The sequence below is a fragment of the Pimephales promelas genome, chromosome 3, assembly GCF_988280905.1.
Source record: "Pimephales promelas chromosome 3, fPimPro1.hap1.1, whole genome shotgun sequence".
NCBI lineage: Eukaryota > Metazoa > Chordata > Actinopteri > Cypriniformes > Leuciscidae > Pimephales > Pimephales promelas.
The window spans coordinates 3,044,824-3,056,351 of NC_142771.1; the positions used below are offsets into that span (position 1 = coordinate 3,044,824).

An 11,528-nucleotide genomic window follows, 5' to 3' on the forward strand; every position below is an offset into this window, starting at 1 on the left:
ACCTTTTCATCCCCATAATTTGCCAGCTCATCTCTGGAGAGGGGGAGAGAAGAAGGGTCAACAACTTTGAAACAAGACAGAGGTTTTTCAAACAGATTTTTAAATCTGCTGTCCATGTACTTTACTGTGTTGCCAATAGTCCTCTGTAATTCAGCACCAGTGGTGTCCTTGTCTGAGCCCTCACCTCTTCTAGCAGGTGTCGTCAATCTGGATGCCTGATAGTTCTCTAAAATTAAGCCTCATTCCAAATTCCTGGAACAGGAAAGGCCACACCTTAAATTTCTCTTCGGTCTCCTTCAGTTCTGATATTAGCCGCGTTTCCACTGCCGGGCTAGGGCTGGGCCAGAGCTAACAGCGAGCCGAGCCGAGCTAGTGGCCTCGGGCCTCAAGCACCGGGCTTGCGTTTCCACTGCCGGGCCAGTAGCCCCACAGCGCTTAACCATAGTGTGCGCGCCGCAACCTCGAGATACAGAGTTAATTTTTAACACCTTTAATAACTGATTGGACCCCATTTGAAACGAAATTAATTTATAGAAATAAAACGCAGCAAGTAGGCTACGGAGCAGTTAAAGCCGCATTTCCATCACCCTTCAAACTGAAATTGCCACTTGAAAATAAGCGTCCATTTCACGTCAAAAACTCCTTGTCTGCAAATAATAATAATAATATAATAACCATCATCATTATTGTAACATTTTATTAGGCTGCGTATAGAAGACGCCTTTATCCAAAAAAGATAGAGCACAAATAAACACAATATTTTTGACGCATTATGTGTGTGGAGCACGCACTGATGGCTGCGAGACGCCCATGTGAATACTTGCAGTTTCATTGCATTTCTTTCAGTGGAAACAACTTAAAATACTCTTTCATTTCTGGTCATACAGAAAATAATAATACATTATTCGCAAATACATTTATTTGCGTAAACTCAAAATAACAAGAAAACGTTGTGCTTTAACAATTAATCAAGGCGCGCTTCATGATCTCCGTGAACTGAAGCGCGAGACCTTAAACAGCCACCGCATTCGAATTTGTTCGTTTTAAATTGGACATTTAAAGCTTTAGTCTACAGGGGTTATCCTTTGTAGATTAAAGCTTTAAATGTCCAATTTAAAACGAACAAATTCGAATCGAAAGCCAATATCTTCTGACTATGTAATTATGTAGCTAATTAATTTCTCTCTAAATGTGCATCCGGAGATGGAGATTTTTAGCCGAAAATGATTTAGAAAACAATAGTTTATTAATAAACAATTACTGCCTCGTTATTTTGTATTATTTTATTATCAGACACATTTATTATAGCTTATAAATCACCTTTCTGTAGGCTGTACGGCTCTTCTCATTCAGCACTGCGGGGAAAATATCATTTCCAGGTTCTAATTTGGCCTCAGAAAACCAGAAAAATATATATTTTTTTCATATTAATTTGTCAAATATTTTAAATGTTTAGGGGGCAAAAAAAAAATCAAACAAATATCTGAAAATTCGTCGATATGTAGCCTATAGCCTATATATTTTTGAATAGCATTTGGCATAGGCCTAGAGTTCAAATTAAAATGTTATGCAATTTTAAACGGTTAATAGGTTAAACATGGACACCCCTATGTGCATCTTGCTTCAGATCATAATGTTCCATAACACCGATAAACTCCGCCTTTTACCTTGAGCACGCCTCTAGCCCGAGCTGGCCCCCTCTGGCCCAAGGTATTCGACGGGCCAGAAATCCTGGCCGTTGGCCCTGAGGAAGCCCCGATCAAGCCCCGGAAGTGACAGTGGAAACGCGACTGGCCCTGGCACGCACTAGCACGGCCCGGCCCTGGCCCGGCAGTGGAAACGCGGCTAATGTCTCTTCTCTGTATGAGGGTCTCTTTCCAGGTTTCTTGCACACCATGACAACTACAGCCATCACAATCCTTACAATCTCTCTTCTCTGCCTGGCAGATGGCCTCTGCTCATCATCTAGTACCTGTCTTGTCCTTGACGCCAACTTAGTCCGTGGTATATCAAAGCTGTAATGCCAGCTATTATTTACCCTGGCTAAAGTGAAGGAACCATTCTCTGATGCAGAAAATAATGCTCGAATTGACACTGGGTAAGGCTTGACTTGGCATAATGGGAGAAGCTTGACTTGGTATAATGGGTGAGGCTTGACTTGACGCACTAGGGGAGGCTTGATTTGGCATAATGGGAGAGGCTTGACTTGACACTGGGGGAGGCTTGACTTGGCATAATGTGGGAGGCTTGACTTGGAATAATGTGGGAGGCTTGACTTGGCATAATGGGAGAAGCTTGACTTGGCATAATGGGGAGGCTTGACTTGGCACACTGGGGGAGGCTTGACTTGGCAGAATGGGAGAGGCTTGATTGGCATAATGGGAGAGGCTTGACTTGACACACTGTGGGAGGCTTGACTTGGCATAATGGGAGAAGCTTGACTTGGCATAATGGGAGAAGCTTGACTTGGCATAATGGGAGAAGCTTGACTTGGCATAATGGGGAGGCTTGACTTGGCACACTGGGGAGGCTTGACTTGGCAGAATGGGAGAGGCTTGATTGGCATAATGGGAGAGGCTTGACTTGACACACTGTGGGAGGCTTGACTTGGCATAATGGGAGAAGCTTGACTTGGCATAATGGGTGAGACTTGACTTGACACGGGGAGGCTTGACTTGGCAGAATGGGCGAGGCTTGACTTGACCCACTGGGGGAGGCTTGACTTGGCATAATGGGAGGCTTGACTTGGCATAATGGGTGAGGCTTGACTTGACACACTGGGGAAGGCTCGACTTGACACTGGGGAGGCTTGATTTGGCATAATGAGTGAGGCTTGACTGGGCATAATGGGCATGGCTTGACTTGACACACTGAGGGAGGCTTGACTTGGCATAATGGGTGAGACTTGACTTGGCATAATGGGGGATGCTTGACTTGACACACTGGGGAGGCTTTATTTGGCATAATGGGCGAGGCTTGACTTGACACTGGGGAGGCTTGACTTGGCATAATGGGAGAAGCTTGACTTGGCATAATGAGTGAGGCTTGACTTGACACACTGGGGAGGCTTGATTTGGCATAATGAGTGAGGCTTGATTGGGCATAATGGGCAAGGCTTGACATGACACACTGAGGGAGGCTCAACTTGGCATAATAGGAGAGGCTTGACTTGGCATAATGGGAGAGGCTTGACTTGGCATAATGAGCAAGGCTTGACTTGGCATAATGGGAGAGGCTTGACTTGGCATAATGGGCGAGGCTTGACTTCTCTTTGACATGACCAAAACTGAGCTCCCTGCAGTAGTGGTTTTTAGTGTAGAGTTATTGCTGGTGGTGTAAACATGAATATCACTACTGAATGACTCTTCAGTAGTGCTTGACTCTGAAAGTGTTAGATAACTAGATAAATCAAGTAAGAGACATGGATTCATGTATTCTGAAAGTCTTTTAAACTTGCCATACATGCTGCTTTAGAACTTTATACACAATATGAAACGGAAACTATCTAAGTTGCTTATGGATTATTAATTTACTTACATTTAAAGTGGTTTCTATTGGCTTAAGGACTCCTGTGAGGTCATCTGCCTCCAAAAACTTCAGGTCCTCAGCTAAAGAAACTCCAAGGTCTTTAATCACCTCCACCACTCACTTTACTCCACCACTAGTCTTTCTCCTGTTTGATCAAAGGAAGCTCAATCTGACCAAACTTGATTGACTAATCAGACTCCGTTTTTAGGCAGAGAAAAGATCCCTTTTTGTAAAATGCTCTCTTAAAGTTTACCTCATGGGATACAGAATCTGGTTCTGTAACCATATGGGTTTTAAACTGCATTGCACACTGCATCACTATACAGGTAAGTGTGATATGGAGTTGAGTTTTTTGCCCTCAGCACTGGTGCAATAAAGGAGTTTTAGCTGAGGGTCGCTTGGAGGAGTTGGTGCCGGTTTGCGAGTGACTGGCAGACATTCTTAAAGTTTTAGGTTCTCCTTTGAAGTAGGAGTGTTTACTCTCAAACCTCATTGTCCATAGTTAAACCAACAATATTTTTTTTTACAGTTTGTTATATCCAAAGTTAATAATAAAGAATTGCCCGGTAAATCGTGTAAATCAGAAATCTTAATCCCGAATGTAAGATGGTAAGGAATGAAAGAAAATCCACATACTGAGATCCACCTAACCCTAACAAAAATATTTTCATAATTTGTAATCACAACATTTTTTTTCTTGTCAAATCAACTTAGATAATTTATGTAGTTCAGATAACACAATATTTTTACGTTTCTGATGATTAAAGGAGCTAAACGCAAGTCTCTGGGTTTTTGCAGAACTACGCCCCCTCTGGCGACAAGCGAAACTGCAACCAGAGCTGTGCGCGTTCATGGAGGAACACACACACACACACACACACATGTACGTTTGCACGAGCTGTTCATAACCTAAGGAGCACACTGTGCGGCACACATCTTTTGTTACAGTCATAATGAGGCAATACAGTAATAATTCTGCAAGTCATTTAAAATATATGAAAGGAAAGTCATTCGAGTAAATTACACACTAATGTGTGTGAGAGGGGGAAACGGGGGTAGTAGAAAACTTCGGTTTTTGTTTCCATCTATCTCCCTGTGCTTACTGTAGCCACTTATGATTGAATTATTATGGAAACACGTTCAGTTATCACTTTGTATAGGACCCGTTTGAGCCCTAGAGCAGACCGGAGATCTCTCCGTTTGTTGAAAGCTTCCCGATGCTGACTCTCGTCTTATTCCGACGCCTGGCACTGGACAGACAGAAGTTTTATTTTCTGTCTCACGTGGAGTTTGCGTTGGGGTTTGTAATGAGCTACAAGCCGGTCTCTTTCCGCGCCATATACAGATTAAATGAAGTGCACGTCACCGAAAGCAACAGATATGAGCTGGATTTTATTAATCATCGGCTAATTTCAAAATCAGCAAAGACAGCAATAAGAAAGATCGGCAACAGGCCTGGTAAGATCATTTCATTTCTTTACTTTTAATGAAGATGGTAGTGTTAAGCGTCTGCGACTTACTTTCACTTTGATTTGGATAGATTGCGGCGCTGACTTGATGAAGGGGCTCAGCTCAGCTGCTCATCTGAGGTGATGCGCGTCGTCATATATGACTAAAATAACATGACATAACCTATAGCTTGGTTTCAACAACCAGATGCATTTACACTTGTCCAGTTTCGTCTGGAATACGGCCCAGATCACGTCCTCAAGAGCGATCGGATTCAAATCCGTCTCGAATGCGTTTCGGAGGGCATTTACACCCTTGTCTTTTCACGATCGAATAGCTATCCGATCGCAGAAAACACATGAAGTGACCAGGTGTAAACAGCCCCTTTGAATCCATCATCTACTTTTGTGGTAAGCTGACTAGAGTTGTGTCGCTCGAGTTGTCATCTCTGATACGCAGAACGGCGGCGAATAGCTACACGAACCTGCCAGACATAGCCAGGCGAGCGTGAACGCGCATGACGTCACGCCCAGTCTCAGATTCGAGCCCGAATCCCTCTTATATATTTCACTGTACAGGATTATAGAGGCGATCGCAGTGATCAAAGAAGGGCTCATTCAGCCCATCAGGCGATTGTTTAAGCATGTATGGGTTAGAAAACGGCTATTTTTAATATGAAAAGTTGCGCAATGCACCTTTAAATCGATCTCCTTCATTGCATTAACTCAATTTTTCCATTTCAATGAATTTAAAGTTTTAAGGCAACCAGGTTACTTTTTTAAGTTAAACCAACAATATATTTTTTGTCTCTGCCACAATTGGACGACCTGGAGGATGTATAAGTCTCTTATGAATTTTAGGAAGAGTGTAAAAGACAGGTCTAATCTCTGAAAAAGTACTGTCTGATGATCAGATTTCAGTTTTATCTAAAGGATTGTCATTTGTGCCTACTAGTGGTCTTAATGTTTTTGGCTTGTGGCCTGTTTATTTAATTAGTTTCTTTTATTATTGATGATTTATCCATGTTATATTGTGAAAAACACTATTGTCTGTCAATATAAGGCTTGCAGGCTTTCTAACAGCAAACACTCAGAATAAAGTGAGATGATCTGCTGATGATCCTGAATGGCTTGTTGAATGAGTGTTGATAGTCTGAGGATCATCAATATTAACAGATCTGCTGAAAACACTCTTTATTTCATGACAATAGTTCCTGTTTTCACCTCATTTATTATGCTGATGTATTCAGATCTCCTGTAAATTGACACTTAAAGCTCATTTAAATCTCGTGCTCTCTGAAAGATCAAAATGAAGAGCTTCATCCCATGAACTGCTCGTTGAACAAAGAATAGGCATTGATTTGTACCAGGACAATAAAGAGGGCTCAAACATCTTTTTAGTTATGAGAGTCTCAGTCTGCATTACATTATCAATGGTGTTTTAGGATGCCAAACCATTATTATAATAATGTAATAATGATTTGTATAATTATTTCTATGACGTAAAATCCATATAGCCTGCTACATTATCGAAAATGTAAAAAAGTGTTGTTTTTTTTTCTTCCCCTCGCTTTGGCCCCGAGTGCGCATGGCGAACCTGCAATGAATACATTTGATCAGACCGGCCTTGAAACACTACCGGCCCACCGGGAAAACTCCCGACTCTCCCGAATACCACTCCGCCCTCAGCAGACTGATAGTTTTTGTTGGTTAATATATGTAGCCTGTTTATTTCTGTTAATGCTTTCAACTGTTTTTCTTAACATTATTTATATTTGGGAGAATTTACATTCTGATGTCCATGAGCAAACAAACAAAATTCTGTAATTTATATAACTTGGATTTTGCCAAATCAGCTCCTCCCCACAGCAGCCACATCATCAATGAAGCTCCTCCCACTGTAATTCATCATCATTAAAGCTCCTCCCACTGTAATTCATCATAATTAAAGCTCCTCCCACTGCAATTCATCATCATTGAAGCTCCTCCCACTGCAATTCTCCTATAAATGCTGGAAATTCCCATCGGCTACAAGTGAAGACGAGCATCAGGAAGAGCTGAAATCTGCAGACTGAGTTTATTAAAGAGGACAGTGAGAACATGAGAGATCCAGAACCCTGCAGAATGAAACACACTGAAGATCCTGAAGAACAAAGAGGTTGGTGTTTATTCTTCATTCATGATGCTGGAGAACATTCATGTTAGAAACAATCAAGCACTTCATCACTTTTAGATAAAGAGTTAAAACTATGAAATGGCTGCAAATGTTTTTGTATATAAAAATGGCCAGTAAATGGAGGTTTTCTTTTGATTGTAAACACCAGTTCAAACATTTAAATATTTGGACCTTTTTATTTTACATTTATTTCATATATGGTTTACAATTTGTAACAATTTTCCAGAATTTCTGACCATTTTATTTTGCATATGGGCCCGGAGCTGACTTGCTACGCCACTGCATAACTATATTATGATATTATTATATCATTTTAAAAGTTGGGGTCAAAATATGGCAGTATTGTGTATTTTAATGTTCATTTCATGTTAGATAATTGTGTCATTGATCAAATATATATTAATAGTTCTGACGACAGAAACATGGGATGTTTGCCAGTTTACAAAATACCGAAGAAAAAACTCTAAGATCAGTGTACCTCATTCATGGAATGTTTCAGGGACGTTTAATTAATTTTTAAAAATACATAAATTATTGTAGTATTTTATAGAAGTTGTCCATTTACATCTGGAATATTTAATTTTTTTTTATCTCTGTTCACTCCACATTTCTCTTTTTTAATTTCTAAGATTATTTAGACCGGATGGAAGAGAGCGAGGAGAGAGAAGAACTGAGTGAAGAGGAGGAGGAACATCATGTCCAACCTGGAGAAAAACCTTTGAGTCGTTCAAAGACTAAACAGACATTTTTAAAGAAAAGAAGAGCCGAGAAATCTTTCACCTGCACTCAGTGTGGGAAGAGTCTCACAACCAAACAACATCTTGAGCGTCACATGAGAGTTCACACTGGAGAGAAGCCGCATGAATGTGATCAATGCGGGAGTAGTTTCGCAGCCAAAAATAGTCTTAAGCGTCACATGATGATCCACACCGGAGAGAAGCCGTTCACATGTGATCAGTGCGGGAATAGTTTCAGCCGATCAACACACCTTGAAAGTCACATGAGAATTCACACCGGAGAGAAGCTGTTCGCATGCCAACAATGTACAAAGAGTTTCAGTCGATCATCATCCCTTAATTCTCACATGAGGATTCACACTGGAGAGAAGCCGTTCTCATGTGATCAGTGCGGCAAAACATTTCTTAAGGCATCAGACCTGAAGAGACACCTGACGGTTCATATGAAGGAGAAGCCGTATTCATGTTCTGTGTGTGGAAAGAGTTTTTCACTGCTGCAATATTTACATGCACATCAAAAAATGCATACTGGTGTGAGAGAGTACATGTGCTTTGAGTGTGAGAAGACTTTTGCAACAGGGAAAGATTTAAACATACACCAGAGAATTCACAGTGGAGAAAAACCTTACAAGTGTTCACACTGTGACAAGAGATTCAGTCAGTCATCAACTCTGAAAAGACATGAGATGATCCACACTGGAGAAAAACCTTACAAATGTTCACACTGTGACAAGAGATTCAGTGTGTCATCAGATCTGAAAACACATGAGAAGATCCACACTGGAGAAAAACCTTACAAGTGTTCACACTGTGACAAGAGATTCAGTGTGTCATCATATCTGAGATCACATGAGAGGATCCACACTGGAGAAAAACCGCACACGTGTGATCAGTGCGGAAAGAGTTTCTCTATTAAAAATAACCTGAACCGACACATGAAGATCCATACAGTGGAGAAACCACATCACAGCAGTCTGAGATCACGGTAAGTGGTTAATTTGTATGTGCTGAGAACCTTCGGAAAAGCTTCCAGTTGTGTTTCCACATGAGCCTGGTACGGCACAGCTAATTTACAAACCCGTAATTACGGCCCATAATGCTCAGCACACTAGGCTAATTGTGTCGAACTGTGATGGTAGTTTGTGTGGTGGAAAATGTAATTCTTTCCAGAGAATCGTTAATTTTCAGTGATGATTCATTCGTTGATTTGTTCAGTGACAATTTCTTCATATTACATAAATACGCCAGCAGGTGGCGAAAAAGTGCGAAAAGTCTTTATTGCCTGTTCACCGACGTTTAACGCCTCGCACCTTTGAGTGTGCACACCGACACGAAAAACGTCACGCATAAAAGAGTCTTTTAAAAAAAAAAAACGCCTCAGTTTCATTATTTTGGTTTGACGCATTGCGTCAAAAACGTTACGACCAATGAGATTGGTGCTTTTCTCATAACGCACGCCGATATTCGTTTACTCGTAAGAAAAAAAATTATTTGGCTTTATTAAAATGTGTGAAAATTAACGAACAAAATGCTAAAACACAAATAAAATATAATAAAATCAGGTAAAGAGTGCAAAGTTAAACCAAGTAAAGAGTCAAGTTGAATCAGTCGAACCAAGTGCATTGTAAAAAAATATTCTTTTTTTAGCGTTCGAAACGCCACACGCTGGTCAGAACAGTGTAAATGCAACAAAAACTCAGTCCAAACACGCATAAAAACACCTTTTACAAACCATTGCAAATATGTTATTGAAGGTAATCAATCAAATGCAATCAACAAATCATCCAAGTTCAGGGCTCTTTACGTTTGTTGCATGGATTGCTCGGCTCAACAGGCGAATACGAGACTTATCAACTACTATTATTTTTAATCATACAAATGTCTCATTAAAATGTCTACAAATATTTAAAACTGATCAGCGGTCAGGTCAAACCCATAGACACTTGTTCAATGGTTCGCTGCATGATGGTTTTTTGCATAAAAACATTGAAACTTACTTGATTTAATGTTTCTTTTAGACCCGATGGAGGTGAACAAGAAAGGAAAAAGAGAAGCCAAAAATCTGCCTCCTCAAAAACGCTTCACATGTAAATCAAGGCTGAAGATTCACATGAGAGTTCACACGGGGAAGAAGCGAAATGCTGTAAGTCCTTCAATCCAGAAGATGAACTGAAATGCCACCAGAAAATGCACTCGAAAAAACAGACTGATCTCATGAAGTAGCGTGTGTATGACACGCCAATTCGTATTTCCATTTTTGGCGTGCTATCAAGACGCATAATCGCCTTTCAGCGTGTTTATGAACGCCGTTGACTTAACGTTATATAAATATATGACTTACCTCAACCCCGTCCCTAAACCTAACCGTCACTGGGGTTAATGGCATTTATGACTGTTCCCTTACCATCCTAGATAAAAAAAAGATATGACTTACCTCAATCCCATCCCTAAACTTAACCGTCACTGGGGTTAATGGCATTTATGACTGGAGATTTGACGGCGTGTACAGACACGCGGAATGACGCGGACGTTAATGGCGTAGACATATACGCATACACGCGGATCGCTCAAAATGCGTAGAGATAACACGCCACCTGACTCGAAAGTGGCGTATATGTTTACGCAAAAGTCATGATGTCATGTTGGAAAAAATCTAGTTTCTCTTCTTATTCTACTCTTCCATGCAAACGCAAGATATACTTTCTTGTATCTTTGAAACATATACATCTCTCTTCTCTTGAGATCCTATGAGTCAGTAAAGAGAGAGATGTGCCTCATTAACTTTTACTTAATGATTGTATTTGCTTCATGTAATTTGATTAAATTCTTTACTCATTTTATTAACATCTCATTGTTATTGTCCTTTTTTAATTTTCTGCCGATTAATAATTTTAGTTCTGAAAAGTCATGAAGTATCCAGATATGATTGCTTTTTAAACATTCAATATTTTAGATGTCTCAAAGCTCAGGGTTCGTACACCTTTTCCAAGGTCAAATTAAGCACTTTTAAAGAACTTTCAAGGTCCATGTTAAAGCTTTTTCCAGCACCTTACACCAGCGTAAATTACATACCAATACATAGTTAAAATTATTATTTAGTGTTTTTATCACATTTAAAGAGATAATGCAATAAATTGCCAAAATTGTGTTTTGTAATAGCAGAAGGATCACATATTTAAGCAAATAACAAATTTTATTTTTCAAAATGTATCACTATCTAAACTAAATATTGCTTATGAATAATACTTATTATATTAATGTCCAAATATTGCTGACAAATCAGGCAGTAAATCTGAAGTAATTACAAGGCATATACATTTATCTACTGGAATAGAGCAGTGTAAATATTGCATAAAAGTGGTTGTCATTCGCAAGCAGTGTTGTGCAAGTTACTTCCAAACTGTAATACATTAGGTATTACTTGTTACTGTTATTTAAAAGTAATTCATTACCTTACAATATTACTGTCTCAGAATTGTAATGCGTTACATTACTCATGTATTACTTTTGAGTTACTTTCACCAAAATAACTAAGTAGAACTTAACTTTTGGGCTGTAACGATATGCAATATGAAACCGAAATCGCCATTCGCCACACGATCCACGAACAGAATCGCGACACACCTCTTCCAACTCCAG

The 11,528-nt window shown here is 39.9% G+C and overlaps 1 protein-coding gene across 2 annotated transcripts; it reads left to right on the forward strand.

Moving 5' to 3' along the window:
- The first annotated feature begins 3,075 nt into the window (after positions 1-3,075).
- On the forward strand, positions 3,076-10,729 carry LOC120475422 (uncharacterized). 2 transcript variants are annotated; one of them, XM_089129165.1, is made up of 3 exons: positions 3,076-7,134; positions 7,782-8,874; positions 9,908-10,729. In XM_089129165.1, exons 1-3 carry the CDS (start codon positions 7,077-7,079, stop codon positions 9,978-9,980), a joined length of 1,224 nt encoding a protein of 407 aa, XP_088985291.1. In that variant the 5' UTR covers positions 3,076-7,076; the 3' UTR covers positions 9,981-10,729. The 2 variants fall into 2 exon arrangements, with proteins under 2 accessions (XP_088985291.1, XP_088985292.1); XM_089129166.1 differs by lacking the exon at positions 9,908-10,729 and having other exon boundaries at positions 7,782-8,878.
- Positions 10,730-11,528: the final 799 nt, after the last annotated feature.